This window comes from Nerophis lumbriciformis, linkage group LG33 (genome assembly GCF_033978685.3).
Source record: "Nerophis lumbriciformis linkage group LG33, RoL_Nlum_v2.1, whole genome shotgun sequence".
In the NCBI taxonomy this organism is placed as follows: domain Eukaryota; kingdom Metazoa; phylum Chordata; class Actinopteri; order Syngnathiformes; family Syngnathidae; genus Nerophis; species Nerophis lumbriciformis.
In genome coordinates, this window is record NC_084580.2 from 22,356,807 (window position 1) to 22,376,719 (window position 19,913).

Genomic DNA, 19,913 nt, shown 5'->3' on the forward strand with positions numbered 1-19,913 from the left:
TCATCGCAAAATTCCACAGTATTCTGGACATCTGTGTTGGTGAATCTTTTGCAATTTGTTCAATGAACAATGGAGACAGCAAAGAAGAAAGCTGTAGGTGGGAAGTGGTGTATTGAGGCCGGCTGCAGCAACACAAACACAGCCGGTGTTTCATTGTTTACATTCCCGAAAGATGACAGTCAAGCTTTACCATTGGCCCGTGGAGAACTGGGACAACAGAGACTCTTACCAGGAGGACTTTGAGTTGGATGCGAAGACGCGGTACCGTGAGTACGCATGCAGCTGCGGCTTCACATGCCAACTACTTTGGCACGTGTTGCAGCCATGAAATTCTAAGTTAATTATTATTTGCAAAAAAAAAATAAAGTTTATGAGTTTGAACATCAAATATGTTGTCTTTGTAGTGCATTCAATTGAATATGTGTTGAAAAGGATTTGCAAATCATTGTATTCCGTTTATATTTACATCTAACACAATTTCCCAACTCATATGGAAACAGGGTTTGTATTTTAACCGATGCAATGAGGAAACTTTTTCACCGATACGTTTGAACAATTTTAAAGGCATACCTTTTTGGGAGCTATCTGTAAAGCGTCCCTTTGTTGCACCCCGTTGTTCCTTTCTGTGGTACGCAAATCCGAGGCCAAATATGATGAAGCTGTGTCGGATGGTTCACTGGTTGGAATATCTCGACTCTGGTACTATACCAAGTTCAACTGAAAGATAAATCAAAAACATGTTAGGATTATTTCAACAGCAATCAGTGTCTATCATGGCCTAAGGTTGCCCTTTTTTAACAGGTCCTCAAACACATCAGCCTCCACTTGTGTCCCCGTCCCATCGGTCAAGTAAAGCTGAGTCTCAAGTGGAAGACTTAGCTTTTGTACGACTGAAAATTGTTGAGATTATGAATTATGATTTTACATGTCTTCTGTTTTAAAAAAAACATTTGGAGTAGTGAATGCCTCGATTCAATTCAGCCTTTCTGAACCAACTACAATGGCATCTTGTTATCTGCAAATCCTTAGACAGCTATTTGGTGGGCTTGTGTGACCTTTGACATGTACAGTGGGGAGGGATAAAGGCAGAAGGAACTCCACGTGTAATGAGATATGATAAGGTAATATGTAGCTTCCCGAGGGACACGGTCGAATTTCTTCTCCAAGTCCACAAAACACATGGAGACTGGTTGGGCAAACTCCCATGCACCCTCAAGGACCCTGCCGAGAGTATAGAGCTGGTCCACAGTTCCACGACCAGGACGAAAACCACACAGTTCCTCCTGAATCCGAGGTTCGACTATCCGGCGTAGCCTCCTCTCCAGTACACCTGAATAGACCTTACCGGGAAGGCTGAGGAGTGTGATCCCACGATAGTTGGAACACACCCTCCGGTTCCCCTTCTTAAATGGTAAATGGTTACTTGTGTAGCGCTTTTCTACCTTTTTAAGGAACTCATAGCACTTTGACACTATTTCCACATTCACCCATTCACACACACATTCACACCCTGATGGCGGGAGATGACTAAAGAGAGGAACCACCACCCCGGTCTGCCAAGTCTTGTCAACCAACACAGCCCCACAGCATCCAGAGCCTTAAGGAACTCCGGGCGGATCTCTTCCACCCCCGGGGCCTTGCCACGAGGAGCTTTTTAACTACCTCAGCCCCAGAAATAGGAGAGCCCACCACAGATTCCCCAGGCACTGCTCCCTCATAGAAGAACGTGTTGGTGGGATTGAGAAGGTCTTCGAAGTATTCCCTCCACCAACCCACAACATCCGCAGTCGAGGTCAGTAGAACACCATCCCCACCATACACGGTGTTGACAGTGCACTGCTTCCCCTTTTTGAGGCGGCGGACGGTGGTCCAGAATCGCTTCGAAGCCGTCCGGAAGTCGTTTTCCATGGCTGCCCCGAACTCCTCTCATGTCCGAGTTTTTGACTCCGCGACCGCTGAAGCCGCACACCGCTTGGCCTGTCGGTACCTGTCAGCTGCCTCAGGAGTCCTATGAGCCAAAAGAACCCGATAGGACTCTTTCTTCATTTTGACGGCATCCCTCACCGCCGGTGTCCACCAACGGGTTCTAGGATTACCGCCACGACAGGCACCAACCTTTTTCTGTCTTGCCTCTGGTGAGGGCGGTCGCATTTTTTTCTCCTCCCGTCTTTTCTTTGCTTGCTCTCTTTTGTCTTGTCTTGTCTAAACTTTTTTTGAAGCCTCTTTCTTTGCGCTGTCCTCCAAATCTAAACATCAGACATGGAATTGATTAGCTGGACTCTCGACTCAATTGACAAAATCTTTTTGACGAGGAAAAGAGGTTCTGGGGAGCCTGGCTGCCCTGATGGAACCATTGCTGCGGGGTACGTGAGAGATTCCTGGGACAAATGGAGAATCATGTGCCTCTCAGTCTTTTCCATCGAGGACGTGGAAGACATCTACCTATTTGGAACCATGATCGCGGGGCACCTGCTGATTGTGCTTGGCATTGCTCTGGTGTATCGTAAAATTCGTAAGACGATGGCAGCCACTCAAGGAGCCCAAAGGCTGTTCGTCGCAATGGACTGATTGGGTCGGGCTGTGAGATCACAGTCTGGGGCAATTTCTGAACTGAATCGCAAGATGGATCACATCATGGAGAAGCTTGCTGTAAAGAAAAAATTGGACATGAGAGCAGCCAGCATGGACGAATAGAACAGGCAAGCCATTGTAATGCCTGCTCGAGATTAAACAAAAATCCTTATCTACGATTTGACTCCCCCGAATGGCCTTGAGGACAAGAACAGGCTGTTCTGTAATCATCCCCTGAGGAATTTCAAAGATGGATGCTTTTGACCTCCCTCCCTCCTCAACGACATCTGGAAGTCGAACTTTGCTTGCATAGCATGCAGAACGACCCCAGGCCTATGAACACCCAAAGACAATGGGCATATACACAAACACACTCCCCACCCCCACCCTACGCCTTCGCCTTTGCCACCGCTTCATTCCCCTTCGGGGTGATGGACGGCTGAGTAGCGCTTTATAGCAGCAGGCCGGGGCCCCAAAGCCCCCCCCCCCCCCCGTGTTGCGAGTTGTTGTGATTATATGTAACATGTTTATGTGTGCTATGGCAAATTAGTTTTTTTCCCTTGGACTCAGTCTGGACCCCCTCCCGAGAGTCCAGCCTTTGACTGATATTTTTACTCTTCCCCCCCTTTCCCAATATAACCTTTTTCCCACCTTTTTTAAGGAGCGCCGTATTTGGCTGATCCGTTGGCCGTCCCATCTTGTCTCCCTGTAACGTATGTCTGCTCTTAGTGGGACTGTGCCGAAAATGTAATTTCAGTTCTTATGTGTCTTGTACATGTTAAAGAATGGATAATAATAAAGCATCCTGAATTCATCCTGAATCCTGAAACTACCTTGCGGCCACAGCTCCAATCAGCCGCCTCAACAGAGGTGCGGAACATGGTCCACTCAGACTCGATGTACAGCACCTCCCTCGTGACATGCTCAAAGTTCTTCCGGAGGTGGGAATTGAAACTCTCTCTGACTCTGCTAGACGTTCCCAGCAGACCCTCACAATGCGTTTGGGCCTGCCAGGTCTGTCCGGCATCCTCCCCCACCATCGCAGCCAACTCACCACCAGGTGGTGATCTTCAACCGAGTGTCCAAAACATGAGGCCGCAAATCCGATGACACAACTACAAAGTCGATCATGGAACTGCGGCCTAGGGTGTCCTGGTGCCAAGTGCACATATGGACACCCTTATGTTTGAACATGGTGTTTGTTGTGGACAATCTGTGACAAGCACAAAAGTCCAATAACAAAATACCACTCGGGTTCAGATTCGGGCGGCCATTTTTTCCAATCGCGCCTCTCCAGGTTTCACTGTCGCTGCCAACATGAGCGTTGAAGTCCCCCAGTAGAACAAGGGAATCACCCGGGGGAGCACTTTCCAGTACTCCCTCGAGTGTATCCAAAAAGGGTGGGTACTCTGAACTGCTGTTTGGTGCGTAAGCACAAACAACAGTCAGGACCCCCCACCCGAAGGCGGAGGGAAGCTACCCTCTGGTCCACTGGGTTGAACTCCAACGTGCAGGCTTTGAGCCGGGGGGCAACAAGAATTGCTACCCCTTTGACCCGTCAATTGAGAGTCTCGCGAGAACGAGACCACTGAATCCTTGAACTGGTCCATTGGCCTTTAATTCTACAAGACGTGGGTTCGATTCCTGGCAACGTCAGTTCCCAATCGTGTTTATCACTGGAAACATTACATTTACTAAAGTAAAACATTCTGTATTAATTCTTTTTAACCAGCTACCAGAAATCAATAACTGGATAATGGAGAGGTTTGTCAAAAAAAAAATTAAAAAAAGAATTGCCTAAAACCAAAAATTAACTAAATCTCCTCTGTTCTGTACATCATAGTCCAAGTGACATTATGTTGTCATCTTCCTCTTTATGCTATTTCCTCAAGGTGACAGAAAAACATGATACAACCTGCCTATCATGTGGTTCTATGTTGGCAAAATACAAACACACAATATATTTACATATATAACACATAAAACATGGAATTAAAAGTGAACAGTACCCATCCCTACCAGCAAGTGTTGTTGTACTGGAAACTCATTTACAAACACAACTTCATCACACACACAATACTCCACTATGGAATTGTTCTTATATTAAAATGAGAAACAAATCCATCTTTGTACAGCTGATGCACTTATTGAGTGATACAAGTATTTTATTATTTGAAGATTTCATTGTCAAGTACGACCTGCAAATAAAAATAATTACCGGTACACAAATTAATAAGGCTTTCATTCAAAATATTTTAATTACAGTATATCATCTGTTTTTAATTCCTTACTATTAGTTATTTACTGTATTTTCTCTGGAACAAAAAAAACCAAACTCATAACTTGAAAGTTTCCATTCGTCCAATGAAAAGGGAGTTAATCTAAGAAAAAAAGCCCCGGATTGACCACTTAAAATAATTTTTAGGATGTTGTTTTGCAATTGAAGACAACACTTGTTCGTTCTGTGATAGGGAAACAAAATAAACAGTTTATTTTATGAATGTATGCAAAGTAAATCTCTATGGGATGATGTACAATATTGGCTTTTGCCTGACAGTCCGAAATTTGATTGATATTAATATTGTTTTGGGGATGTTAAAAATGGAAAAAAAAAATGTGAAAAATGTTTAAAATACAATAATGTTTATTTTTTTTTATCCACAGATGTAAGTTTGTAAAAACAAAACCATCCTTCCACAAACAATTCAGCCATTTTCTTTCACTTTTATATTGCATAAAGGTCTGGGGACATACATATAAAACAATCACAACACAATCATCATATTACAAAAGAGAGTGATACAGATAATTAATAAAATGGATTATAGAGACCCAACAAATGATTCATAAAATTATAAAATGGTATAAAGGACAACTGTTCAAATGATGTATAAAGTAAATATTAATGAAGTGGTCCAGAAGATGTTTCAGATGTGAACCAGTACATATGTATATCATATAAAGGTGATAATCTATGGGATTATTGACAATTAGAAATAAAAATATGTAATACTTCAATATTTCAAACACCTATATAACACACTATAATGAATAAGTCTAAAATGATATTATGAATATATATACACATACAATATTTATTATATGTAAAAAAAAAATGTATTGCACTGTCATATTGTTCTGTTACATTTTTAATTTAAGTACACAATGTTGTTAGAAAGTCCAAATTAAAGTCTTGACAGTTTATTTAAAATCCTGCAGTTTCATTTGCTGCTGCTGTTCTCACCAGCACACTTGTGTTTCTTACACTGGTACTTAGAAGACAATCTTTCACCACACACACTGCAACTCAACACTTTCTCTCCTGTGTGTGTTCTCATGTGTGCTACAAGGTTTGATCGTTCACAAAAGCTTCTGTTGCAGATTGAACAGCAATGTGATTTTTCACCAGTGTGTGTTCTCGTGTGTTTTTTCAAATGTTGACTTTGTGTAAAACCTTTACCACAGATTGAACAGATACAAGGTTTTTCTCCAGTGTGTGTTCTTGTGTGCACTTTCAAAGACTGACTTTGTGTAAAACCTTTACCACAGGTTGAACAGGAAAAAGGTTTTTCTCCAGTGTGTATTCTTCTGTGTTCTTCCATATTTGAACTTTGCGCAAAACCTTTACCACAGATTGAACAGGAAAACGTTTTTTCACCAGTGTGTGTTCTCATGTGTGCTTTCAAATTGTGATTTAGTACGAAACCTTTACCACAGATTAAACATATAAAAGATTTTTCTCCAGTGTGTGACATTGTGTGTTTTTTCAAACTCTGACTGTGTGTAAAACCTTTACCACAGATTGAACAGATAAAAGGTTTTTCTCCGGTGTGTATTCTCGTGTGTGTTTTCAGATGACAATTGTATTTAAAGGTTTTGTCACAGTGAGAACATTTGAAGTGAGTGTGACATGTCTTATCATCTTTAGAGTCTTCATCATCAGTGTCAGGAGAGTGTGACGTTGTGTCCTCACTATCTGATAGTGGAGCTAAGAGCTTGTCTGCTTGTGATCCTCCACAGTGGTCTCCATCAGCTTCTGTTGTCATGTGTTGTGTTGAGCTGCTGCTTGGAGGCTCCGCCTCTCTCTTCTCCTCACTTTCACCTTTGACCTCATCATCTTCACTCTTCACAGGGACACCAGTCACTGGGAACTCCTCCAACCATATAGGCTGACTGATACTGTGTTCCTCCTCTTCATTTTTGATGTGTAAGATCAGTGGGTCCTCCACTTGCCCTTTATTGTGAAGGGTCAGTTTAACACTATGGGTCTGTGGCGTCTCGTGTTCCTCTTTAATGTGGGGGGGCTGTGGCCCCTCTCCTCCCTCTTTAATGTGTTGGGAATGTGGTACCTCTTCTTCCTCTTTAATGTGGTGGGGCTGTAGCTCTTGTGTTTCTTTATCAAGGTCTGCGGGACAGGAGAAAACAAACATTTTTTAGAAAAGTCCAGCTTTGCTCAGTCACATGAGACATTGTCCTCAATCACAATCTCATCAGTTTCCCCTCACAGCAGTCAGGGTACTTCCAGCTGACACATGAAGAAGACCTTCAGGGGAATGCCTTCCCAGGCCAACGTCCAATTCCACCTTATTCATATAAAGAGCTGGTCTACCGTTCCACGACCAGGCCGAAAACCACACTATTCCTCCTGAATCTGAGGCTCTTCTCCAGTACACTTGAATAGACCTTACTGGGAAGGCTGAGGAGTCCCTAACCCACAATAGTTGGAACACACCCTTCGGTTCCCCTTCTTAAAGGGAAACATTATCACAATTTCAGAAGGGTTAAAACCATTAAAAATCAGTTCCCAGTGGCTTATTTTATTTTTCGAAGTTTTTTTCAAAATTTTACCCATCACGCAATATCCCTAAAAAAAGCTTCAAAGTGCCTGATTTTAACCATCGTTATATACACCCGTCTATTTTCCTGTGACGTCACATAGTGATGCCAACACAAACAAACATGGCGGATAGAACAGCAAGGTATAGCGACATTAGCTCGGATTCAGACTCGGATTTCAGCGGCTTAACACTGTCTGATCAGATAATTACTAACAACTATGAACTAGGTTTACAGCATATGAAATACATTTGGCAACAACATGCACTTTGAGAGTGCAGACAGCCCATTTCAGGCGCGCTAAGAACATATATTTTTCCACGATTTCAGCACTCAGGTTAACCATACCTAAATAGACACAAAATACTGCATTACACAAGACTACCCGAATGTACTCGAATGATTGAAAAAAATAAATGTTTTTAAGCTAAATTATTGGTAAACACAATTTATGTATTAATAATTTACGTAAAACCGTGAATAAAGTGAATAAAGTTTTCATCAATTAATATATTCTGTAGACATACCCTCATCCGCTCTCTTTTCCTGAAAGCTGATCTGTCCAGTTTTGGAGTTGATGTCAGCAGGCCAGGGAAGCTAGGGTCGATATTCGTCTCTTGATCATCTTTGGTGGCATAAGGGACGGTGTGCGCCAAGACATCCAGGGGGTTTAGCTCGCTCATCTGCGGGAACAAACTGCCGCCATTGCTTACCGTGCTACCGAGGTCCTTTGTCCCTGAATTGCTGACACACTTCGGCAGATACAATGGGGGTCTGGCGGCAGATTTCTTTGACTTTATCGTTGGAAATGCATCTGCTTTGAGTGTCGCAGGATATCCACACATTCTTGCCATCTCTGTCGTAGCATAGCTTTCGTCGGTAAAGTGTGCGGAACAAACGACTGACCATTTCGTTGGCTTTCCCCACACCCTCGTATTTTGAACAAATTTCGTCCAATTTCTTGCCACTTTCGCATCTTTGGGCCACTGGTGCAACTTGAATCCGTCCCTGTTCGTGTTGTTACACCCTCCGACAACACACCGACGAAAGTGAGAAAATGGCAGATTGCTTCCCGATGTGGCTTCCCGATGTGACGTCATCGCTCCGAGAGCGAATAATAGAAAGGCGTTTAATTCGCCAAAATTCCCCCATTTAGAGTTCGGAAATCAGTTAAAAAAAAAAAAAGGTCTTTTTTCTGCAACATCAAGGTATATATTGACGCTTACATAGGTCTGGTGATAATGTTCCCCTTTAAAGAGAAGAACCACCACCCTGGTCTGCCAATCCAGAGGTACCGCCCCCGATGTCCACGCGATGTTGCAGAGTCTTTTCAACCAAGCCCACAGCATCCAAAGCCTTAAGGAACTCCAAGCGGCTCTCACCCACCCCTGGGGCCTTTCCACCGAGGAGCTTTTTAACTACAGAAATAGAAAGAAATAGGAGAGCCCACCATGGATTCCCCAGGCTTCCTCATAGGAAGAAGTGTTGGTGGGATTGAGGAGGTGTCCGAAGTATTCCCTTCCACCGATCCACAACAGCCGCAGTAGAGGTCAGCAGCACACCATCCTCACCATACACGGTGTTGACAGCGCACTGCTTCCCCCCCCCTGAGGCGGCGGATGGTGATCCAGAATCGTTTCGAAGCCGTCCGGAAGTCATTTTCCATGGCTTTCCCGAACTCCTCCCATGTCCAAGTTTTTGCCTCCGCAATCGCTGAAGCCGCACACCGCTTAGCCTGTCGGTACCTATCAGCTGCCTCTGGAGTCCCATGAGCCAAAAGGACCCGATAGGACTCTTTCTTCAGCTTGACGGCGTCCCTCACTGCTGGTGTCCACCAGCGGGTTCTAGCAATACCGCCAAGACAGGCACCAACCACCCTGCGGCCACAGCTCCAATCAGCCGCCTTGACAATAGAGGTACAGAACATGGTCCACTCGGACTCAATATCCAGAGCCTCCCTCGTGACATGTTCAAAGTTCTTGAGTTCTTGGGCCTGAGCTCATCTAAGATGGACTGATGCAAAGTGGAAAAGTGTTCTGTGGTCTGACGTGTCCACATTTCAAAATTGTTTTTGGAAACTGTGGACGTCGTGTCCTCCGGACCAAAGAGGAAAAGAACCATCCGGATTGTTCTAGGCGCAAAGTTGAAAAGCCAGCATCTGTGATGGTATGGGGGTGTATTAGTGCCCAAGACATGGGTAACTTACACATCTGCGAAGGCACCATTAATGCTGAAAGGTACCTACAGGTTTTGGAACAACATATGTTATTATTATAGAGGTTTATTTGAAATAGGGACAGATACAAAAACATAGACATCTGAAACAGTTATCCAATGTATGCATCTTAGTGTTTGTAGCCAAAGCTAATTCACAACACGTCTCCAACAACAACAACAACACAGATCCAACATCAATAAAATAGGAAAATAAAAAATAGAATGAGTCGATAATAATGATAATAGTAATAATATAGACAAAGTGCAAACTAGAGTTAAAAGCCAATAATAATAATAACACAGACAAAGTGCAGACTAGATAAAAACCAATTAGTAAAAATGAGTAAAAACTAAACATGGGAACACGATTGGTGCTCAACTAGCCATAATTGTGTTTGTTTTTTGAAAGTGACAAGTGCAGGTATACTTTTCAAAGTGTCCGGTAAAGAGTTCCATAGTTGTGGTCCTTTTATTGAAAAGGCAGTTTGGGCAAAAGATGTCCTACGAAATGGAACACAACAGTGCTGCCATCCAAGCAACGTTATCATGGACACCACTGTTTATTTCAGCAAGACAATGCCATCATAGTAAAAGAGAGCGGGTACTAGACTGGCCTGCCTGTAGTCCAGACCTGTCTCCCATTGAAAATGTGTAGCGCAATATGAAGCGTAAAATACCACAACGGAGACTGTTGAACAACTTAAGCTGTACATCAAGCAAGAATGGGAAATAATTCCACCTGAAAAGCTTCAAAAATGTGTCTCCTCAGTTCCCAAACGTTGTTAAAAGGAAAGGCCATGTAACACAGTGGTAAAAATGCCGCTGTGACAACTTTTTTGCAATGTCTTGCTGCCATTAAATTGTAAGTTAATGATTATTTTGTATAAGTTTCTCAGTTCGAACATTAAATATATTATCTTTGCAGTCTATTCAATTGAATAAACGTTGAAAAGGATTTGCAAATCGTTGTATTCTGTTTTTATTTACCATTTACACAACATGCCAACTTCACTGGTTTTGGGTTTTGTAAGACTAAGTGAACAGTCCAATTGTGATGGATTGAATGCCCTGAGAATAAAATGATATGTGCTTACTTGGACTGTGATGAAGCTGTGAGGACTCAGGTGGTTTGTCTTCATGCTCTTCAGTCTTCACAGAGACAACAGTCAGTGGAAACTTGCTGAGATCAGCCTCCTCCTGCCCGAGAAGACACTCTTCCTCCTGAGTGATCCACACTTCCTCCTCTTCCTCTTTAATGTGGGGGGGCTGATGGACGTCTGTTGGGTAAATAAGTAAATAAGATTAAGAGAGATTAGAAATAGTTTTTGACTGACACTGTTAACACAATGTGTTCTTTTGTGTGTTGTGTTAAAAGTGTGTAGTTTATAAAAACCCAGGAAAGACTTCCTTTTGTCTCAGCCTCTAAAATTACTTCAAAAGTGGTACAGTGAGTAAAAAAAAACAGGCTTGGAAATTCGAGGGGGGCAATTTGAAAAGTCCTTCAAAGAACTAACCAGCATTGATCGAGGTGTTCTTAACTTATAATCTAACCATGAAGTGCTTTGACAGGCTGGTCAAAAGGTCTCTTCGCCTCTATCCTACCCCACTTAACTTTGCATATCAAAGCGTTTCACCGAGGATAATAACAATAATAATAATGGATTAGATTTAGACAGCGCTTTTACTCAAAGCGCTTCACAGAGAAGTGAGAACCCATCATTCATTCACTCCACGTTCACACGAGGTGGTGGTAAGGGATGCCATAACCACCGCACTACACCTGTCCCTGGAATACCTGGGGGTAAAAATGAACACAATGGTCCGGATGTTGTTTGTGGATTTCAGCTTAGCCTTTAATACCATAATCTCCCAGCACCTGATCAACAAAATGGGCTCACTGGGACTGAACATACCCCTGCAAAACTAAACACAGGACTTTTTAATCATTTGTACGGGAAGGAAATAACAGATCAGACACCATTATGCTGAGCACAGACTCTCCACAGGGCTGTGTGCTCAGCCCCCTACTTTTTACACCTGATGACCCATGACTGTTGTGCTCAGTACAACACAAACCCGATCGTTAGGTATGCGGATGACACTACAGTGGTGGGTCTCATCCATGACGACAAGGAGAAGCACTACAGAGAGGAGGTGGAACTTTTTGTTGACTGGCAGCAGCAGGATTACTACAGGTATCAGCAAACATAATGTATTTGTGTATTAATTTATGCCATTTTTAATACCACTTAAAAAAAATGCAATGCTCGTGTCCGACCGCACATGATTATACTTAGTTTAAAGCAGCCTTTTTTAAAGGGGAACATTATCACAATTTCAGTATTGTTAAAACCATTAAAAATCAGTTCTCAATTTTTTTCGAAGTTTTTTTCAAAATTTTACCCATCACGCAATATCCCTAAAAAAAGCTTCAAAGTGCCTGATTTTAACCACCCGTCCATTTTCCTGTGACGTCACATAGTGAAGCCAACACAAACAAAGGCGGAAAGAACAGCAAGCTATAGCGACATTAGCTCGGATTCAGACTCGGATTTCAGCGGCTTAAGCGATTCAACAGATTACGCATGTATTGAAACGGATGATTGTAGTGTGGAGGCAGGTAGCGAAAACGAAATTGAAGAAGAAACTGAAGCTATTGAGCCATATCGGTTTCAACCGTATGCAAGCGAAACCGACGAAAACAACACGACAGCCAGCGACACGGGAGAAAGCGAGGACGAATTCGGCGATCGCCTTCTAACCAACGTTTGGTATGTGTTTGTTTGGCATTAAAGGAAACTAACAACTATGAACTAGGTTTACAGCATATGAAATACATTTGGCAACAACATGCACTTTGAGAGTGCAGACAGCCCAATTTTCATCAATTAATATATTCTGTAGACATACCCTCATGTCAGCAGGCCAGGGAAGCTTGGGTCGATATTCTTCTCTTGATCATCTTGGGACGGTGTGAGCCAAGACATCCAGGGGGTTTAGCTCGTTCGTCTGCGGGAACAAACTGCCGCCATTGCTTGCCGTGCTACCGAGGTCCTTTGTCCCTGAATTGCTCACACACTCCGGCAGATTCAATGGGGGTCTGGCGGCAGATTTCTTTGACTTTATCGTTGGAAATGCATCTGCTTTGAGTGTCGCAGGACATCCACACATTCTTGCCATCTCTGTCGTAGCATAGCTTTCGTCGCATCTTTGGGCTACTGGTGCAAATTGAATCAGTCCCTGTTCTTGTTGTTACACCCTCCGACAACACACCGACGAGGCATGATGTCTCCAAGGTACGGAAAACGTTGTGACGTCATCGCTCCGAGAGCGAATATTTAATTTGCCAAAATTCACCCATTTAGAGTTCGGAAATCGGTTTAAAAAAAATATGGTCTTTTTTCTGCAACATCAATGTATATATTGACGCTTACATAGGTCTGGTGATAATGTTCCCCTTTAAGCACGGAGCGCCAAAAAATAAATGTTTCCCAGCTGTGGTCTGTATGGTACTCAGTTGCAATACACTTTTCCACCACTTGTGGCAGTAATGACAACATCAAACAAACAGAAGAAGTCATAGAGAAGTTATGACTAAAGTGGTGAAACTGTTTTTTATGTGCACTTTAAATTTGTTGGCAGTTTAGTTAAGAAACCTACTAACTATTAGTTTATGTATTTTAGCAGAACATGATTGTATACAGTATATATACTGTATATACATTTTTTTTTTTACACAAGCGTGTTTAAAGTGTTCGCCTGCCAACACAAGAACGGGCACATTCTTCTTTTTGAACGATATTTCAGCCCCACCATCTTTAGTTATTCCCCCATGACTCTAGTTCTACTTAGTCTAGGTCATTTTTTGTTGTTGTGCAAATACTCTTAGGAGAAATATAAACTTAGAGAACAATTTAATTTAAAGCATTTATACGCACATACAACACTTAAGACCTTCAGTGTATCAGTATGTGGAATTAAATGATGGAATGGATTAAGCAAAGCAAGCAAACAATGTACTAATATGATCCACTTCAAGAAACTCTTCGTCACTTAAAGTGTTTACAAAGTACAAGGAAGAAGAACCATGATGAACATTCTGAATTTATTTAATCCATCCATTCATTTTCTAGATAATATTATTTATCTCACCATATGAAATATAACTTACTTCACTCATTATTATTTATTTATTTTTAAATGTATTAGTTATGGAGTAAATTGCGAATAATTTGAGAACAGGAAGTGAAAAAAAGTTTTAGCCTTGTTATTTTGTGTCTCACCAACTTTGACGCCTGTGGCTTAAAAGGCCAATTACAGTTGAATTTAGAATAGTGTTGTTGTCTTCACAAGTCTCCCGCTCTCTTGTTCTATTCCCTCCTACACTCCTAAACAACCGGAAAGAACCAAAGCATAAACTGTATACAAAAATAAATACAACACATGTGTTACTTGAAATGAATAGTGATCTGATCCAATAACGTCTAAATAAGAATTCCTGCATAACATAAATGAATTCCTCGGGTTGTACGGTATACCAGTGTTAGTGTAGTACCGCCATACTAATGAATCATATTTGGTACTATACCGCCTCTAAAAAGTACCGGGTTTCCCCCCCACCCCCCCGTCGTGTCATTGCTGGTTTACGAACAGAGGAGCATGTTTGGCAGCGCACACACACAGAGCACTTACAAGCAGAAACAGAGTGTAGACAAAGAAGAGAGAACAGACACATTTTGGTCTAAAAACTAAAGATAAAGGTGAAGTTATAACACTGAAACGCCCTCAGGAAGAGATGCTTTAAGACATGGCTAGCTAGCTAGCAGCTAAAGTCCATCCGCAGTCGACAGTGTTTTAGCTACTTCTAAATCACTAATCCTCGCCTCCATGGCGACCAAAAAAGTAAGTTTCTTACAAGTATCATCCCTGCAGGACGAGGAATAGCTAAACATGCTTCACTACACACCGTAGGTGGATACAATAGCTCACCAACGTCACAATGTAAACAAATGCCATTGGTGGATTTACACCTGACATCCACTGTAATGATACCAAGTACAGGAGTGTATCTAGTCGATACTATGATTACATCGATATTTTTTATCATCACAAAATCTTCTTTAGTTTTTCTTATTTCATATTATATTTTTAAAGTCAGGAAATATGTCCCTGGACACATGAGGACTTTGAATTAGGGCTGGGCGATACATCGATATATCGCAGGTTTGTCTCTGTGCGATATAGAAAATGACTATATCGTGATATTGGAGTATACGTTCTCACGCAGTTGCTTTTAGCTGCGGACATTACACTACAGGTGTTTCTCACTCTTTCCTGTCTCTTCTTCTCACAGACACTTAAAACAAGCGCACCTTCTTACATACGTCACATACTGTCACTTGTGCAACGACAATAGCGACATGGTAATGTTAGCTGTGATGCTAACAGCTAACGGTGTGGTTTAAACGGTAATACGAGAGAAAGAAGGTGCCAATCTGGGAACAAATGGAGGAATAATTAAGTCCCAAGAAAAACAGCACGGGGTCTGGCGGTGGTTTGGCTTCAAGCGGGAATATCAACATCTCCATTCGGTGCCACACCAACTAAATGCCGAATCAACTATTTCCACATCAACACCGTAGAACATACACTATTTGATATGCAGCTCATTTTTATGTGACACTTATTGAAATATCTTGTGTGACATCATGCACAAAAGTGCGCTTTATTTGTTTTAAACTATTGTAGCGGCGTTCTGTACAAAAAGTGCACTTTAATTTAGTGTTGTTTTGAAATGTCATCTTAGTGACATCATGAACAAAAGTGCACTTATAGCTCGTTTTAAAATGTCTCTGACAATCTTGCACTTTGTTTTGAAATGACATGAATGTTTGTGTTACTGCTTAATAACTGTTTAATAAATACACTTTTAGTTGTGATTTCCCTCTCTGCATGAAAGTTTAAAAGTATCATATATTAATGCAGTATGAAGAAGAATGTTTTAATGTAGACACATAGAATCATCATACTGCTGTGATTATATGCATCAAGTGTTCATTCAAGGCTAAGGCAAAATATCGAGATATTGAATTGAATTGAATTATTTATTTTGATATATATCGTGTATCGCGATATGGCCTAAAAATATTGAGACATTAAAAAAAGGCCATATCGCCTAGCCCTACTTTGAATATGAGCAATGTATGATCCTGTAACGACTTGGTATCGGATTGATACCTACATTTGTGGTATCATCCAAAACTAATGTAAACTATTAAACAACAGAAGAATAAGTGATTATTACATTTTAACAGAAGTGTAGGTAGAACATGTTAAAATAGAAAGTAAGCAGATATTAACAGTAAATGAACAAGTAGATTAATAATGAATTTTCTACCACTTGTTCTTAATAATTTTGACAAAATAATAGAATATAAATGACACAATATGTTACTGCACACGTCAGCAGACTAGTAAGGAGCCTTGGTTTGCTTACTTACTACTAAAAGACAAGTTGTCTAGTATGTTCACTATTTTATTTAAAGGCCTACTGAAATGCGATTTTCTTATTCAAACGGGGATAGCAGGTCCATTCTATGTGTCATACTTGATCATTTCGCGATATTGCCATATTTTTGCTGAAAGGATTTAGTAGAGAACATCGACGATAAAGTTCGCAACTTTTGGTCGCTGATAAAAAAAAGCCTTGCCTGTACCGGAAGTAGCAGACGAGTAGCGTGACGTCACAGGTTGTGGAGCTCCTCACATCTGCACATTGTTTACAATCATGGCCACCAGCAGCGAGAGCGATTCGGACCCAGAAAGTGACGATTTAATTTGAGGATGAAAGATTTGTGGATGAGGAAAGTGAGAGTGAAGGACTAGAGGGCAGTGGGAGCGATTCAGATAGGGAAGATGCTGTGAGAGGCGGGTGGGACCTGATATTCAGCTGGGAATGACTAAAACAGTAAAAAAACACAAGACATATATATACTCTATTAGCCACAACACAACCAGGCTTATATTTAAAATGCCACAAATGAATCCCGCATAACAAACACCTCCCCCCTCCCGTCCATATAACCCGCCAATACAACTCAAACACCTGCACAACACACTCAATCCCACAGCCCAAAGTGCAGTTCACCTCCCCAAAGTTCATACAGCACATATATTTCCCCAAAGTCCCCAAAGTTACGTACGTGACATGCACATAGCGGCACGCACGTACGGGCAAGCGATCAAATGTTTGGAAGCCGCAGCTGCATGCGTACTCACGGTACCGCGTCTGTGCGTCCAACTCAAAGTCCTCCTGGTAAGAGTCTCTGTTGTCCCATTTCTCCACAGGCCAATGGTAAAGCTTGACTGTCATCTTCCGGGAATGTAAACAATGAAACACCGGCAGTGTTATCCGGCATAACAGTCAGGGGGTGCATTCTACGACGGGGGTGCGTTATCCGGCACAACACCTGCCGCAATACACCGCTTCCCACCTACAGCTTTCTTCTTTGCTGTCTCCATTGTTCATTGAACAAATTGCAAAAGATTCACCAACACAGATGTCCAGAATACTGTGGAATTTTGCGATGAAAACAGGCGACTTAATAGCTGGCCACCATGCTGTCCCAAAATGTCCTCTACAATCCGTGACGTCACGCGCAGACGTCATCATACCGAGACGTTTTCAGCAGGATATTTCGCGCGAAATTTAAAATTGCACTTTAGTAAGCTAACCCGGCCGTATTGGCATGTGTTGCAATGTTAAGATTTCATCATTGATATACAAACTATCAGACTCCGTGGTAGGTAGTAGTGGCTTTCAGTAGGCCTTTAAGGACAAACTTGCAATAAGAAACATATGTTGTACCCCGCCTTCCGCCCGATTGTAGCTGAGATGGGCTCCAGCGCCCCCGCGACCCCAAAGGGAATAAGCGGTAGAAAATGGATGGATGGATGGATGTTTAATGTACCCTAAGATGTTTTGTTAAAATAAAGCCAATAAAGCAACTTTTATTTAGAAAAGTATAAAAAAGTACCGAAAATTATCGAAATACATTTTGGTATCGATATACCGGACTTTCCATACTTACCGTATTTTCCGCACTATAAGGCGCACCTAAAAACCACAAATTTTCTCAAAAGCTGACAGTGTGCCTTATAACCCGGTGCGCTTTATATATGGATAAATATTAAGATTCATTTTCATAAAGTTTAGGTCTCGCAACTACGGTAAACAGCCGCCATCTTTTTTCCCCGTAGAAGAAGCGCGCGGTGCATGCTGGGATATGTGACGTTTCATTTCCATTTGTGTGTTTATGTAAAGACCCCAAAATGGCTCCTATTAAGTGTGTTGTCTGTCTAATTATAAATAATGCAGACGAGGCGTGTTAACTGAGTTCTCAACGTTTTCTCACAGCGTGCTCATAACCACATTCGAACTCCCAGCATACAACAACGCTTCTCAGGGCTACCGCGCATGCTCGTAACTATCGTTGCATGCTGGGTAGTGTAGTTGTTATATTTGCTAGCTCATAACAGCACATTGAGAGACACGCTTACGCGCTTAATTCAATACTCGCCGTCATTCCGGGTGGATTGACAAAAGACCTCCAGCCGCTAGATATTGGTGTCAACAGGGCATTCGAAGCTAGACTGCTAACTGCGTGGGAACAATGGAAGACAGAAGGCGAACACACCTTCACTAAGACGAGGAGGCAGCGCCAGACGACGCCAACATCTGCCAGTGGATCGTAAATTTGCCCAACTTTTCACTTCGGACACCGAAGACGAAGGATTTACGAATGAAGAATAACTTCAGAAAGTGAGCGCTATGTTTATTTTGTGTGTTGTGACATTAACGTTCGAGCAACATTATGTTGCTATTGCTCTGCACTATTTTGAATTTTACTATGTTTGTGATTGCACATTTGCGTACATTTTGGGAGTGAACAGAGTTGTTAGAACGCTGGTTTTTAATATATTATTAAAGTTTGACTGACCTATCTGACTGTTTTTTTGACATTCCCTTTAGCGCAGCGTAGGCGCGGCTTATAGTCCGGGGCGGCTTATTGGTGGACAAAGTTATGAAATATGCCATTCATTGAAGGTGCGGCTAATAATCCGGTGCGCCTTATAGTGCGGAAAATACGGTATGTAATAAAACCAGACAAGATTAAATGTTACACTGCTTCAAAAAAGTCTACACGCCACTGACATAAACCTCTCGTCTTCATGAATATACAAACTAAGCAGTGCATCATCCCCACAAGACAATTCACCTTCCTATACACAATATATTTAAGAATAGTGTTAATAATCAGATATAAAGTGTGAGAGTAAGAAGTCAACAAACCTGTTCTGTGTAACACAACTTGATGTTTCTTGAAAACAGCGTCCAGTAGTTGATTCTCCTCCTCTTTTGTTCTAGAAAGTTCCGCCTCGTACTTTGCTGTCGTTCTTTCGCACATGTTCACACAATCACAACACTTTACACTCACTTTTTCACACAATCACAACACTTTACACTCACTTTTTCCACACAATCACAACACTTTACACTCACATTTTCACACAATCACAACACTTTACGCAGAAGCTAACAAGCTAAGCTAACTAGCACGAGACGCTTCTCAGCTTTACAGTACTAACTAGCTAAGCAACGCAAACATTCTCGCAGAATGAGACGTTCTACCCTGAAATAAATAATTAAATATGTCTCTTGTACGACATAAATATTTACATAACAGCGAACAAATAACAACACTGACTTATTTATTAGCGTCCGCCTTCACTTCCTTTTTCTTCTTCCATGTTTTTACGACAGTTGGCACACTTGACGTCACGAGACAGCGCTGCTCTGCTCTCGCGAGATGTTTCGTGCTTTTAAAAAAAGCTTTAAAAGCGATATAATAAATTGTATTGATAGTTTTATATTGTTACATTATCTAGTAGTCTTATATTATGTATTGTTATATTGTTCATAAATATGTTGAAATATTTGTCCTGTCAATCAAGCATTTTATAGCGATATTAGTACTCTTAACCTGTTAAAAAATAGACTTTATGTTAAATAAAACCCCTAAATTACAACATGATGCCTGCAAAAAAGGTGACTTGCAGTATATTTTTTTAAATTATTGACACATATTTTCTGGTTTAAAGTTACTGGATCCAAATTGGAAAACTTAAAAATATAATACAATTTATTCAGTACTGTTGACTTGCTGAATTACCCTTTTAAAAGCTGAAATTAGCCCGTAACTATACATTATGGCACTTAACATAAAGTG

The 19,913-nt window shown here is 41.5% G+C and overlaps 2 protein-coding genes across 2 annotated transcripts in view; one reads left to right on the forward strand and one right to left on the reverse strand.

Annotated features, from left to right (window-relative positions):
- LOC133575682 (major histocompatibility complex class I-related gene protein-like) overlaps nucleotides 1–19,913 on the forward strand; it is a gene marked incomplete at its 3' end in the record, with an annotated part of 187,819 nt that overhangs the window by 83,333 nt on the left and 84,573 nt on the right. The gene's annotated exons all lie outside the window — the stretch shown is intronic.
- Nucleotides 5,259–19,446, reverse strand: LOC133575724 (uncharacterized). Its single transcript, XM_061928524.1, has 3 exons — nucleotides 18,977–19,446; nucleotides 10,719–10,901; nucleotides 5,259–6,976 (listed from the first exon to the last, which is right to left on the reverse strand). The coding sequence occupies exons 1-3, from the start codon at nucleotides 19,089–19,091 to the stop codon at nucleotides 5,793–5,795; spliced, it is 1,482 nt and encodes a 493-aa protein (XP_061784508.1). The 5' UTR covers nucleotides 19,092–19,446; the 3' UTR covers nucleotides 5,259–5,792.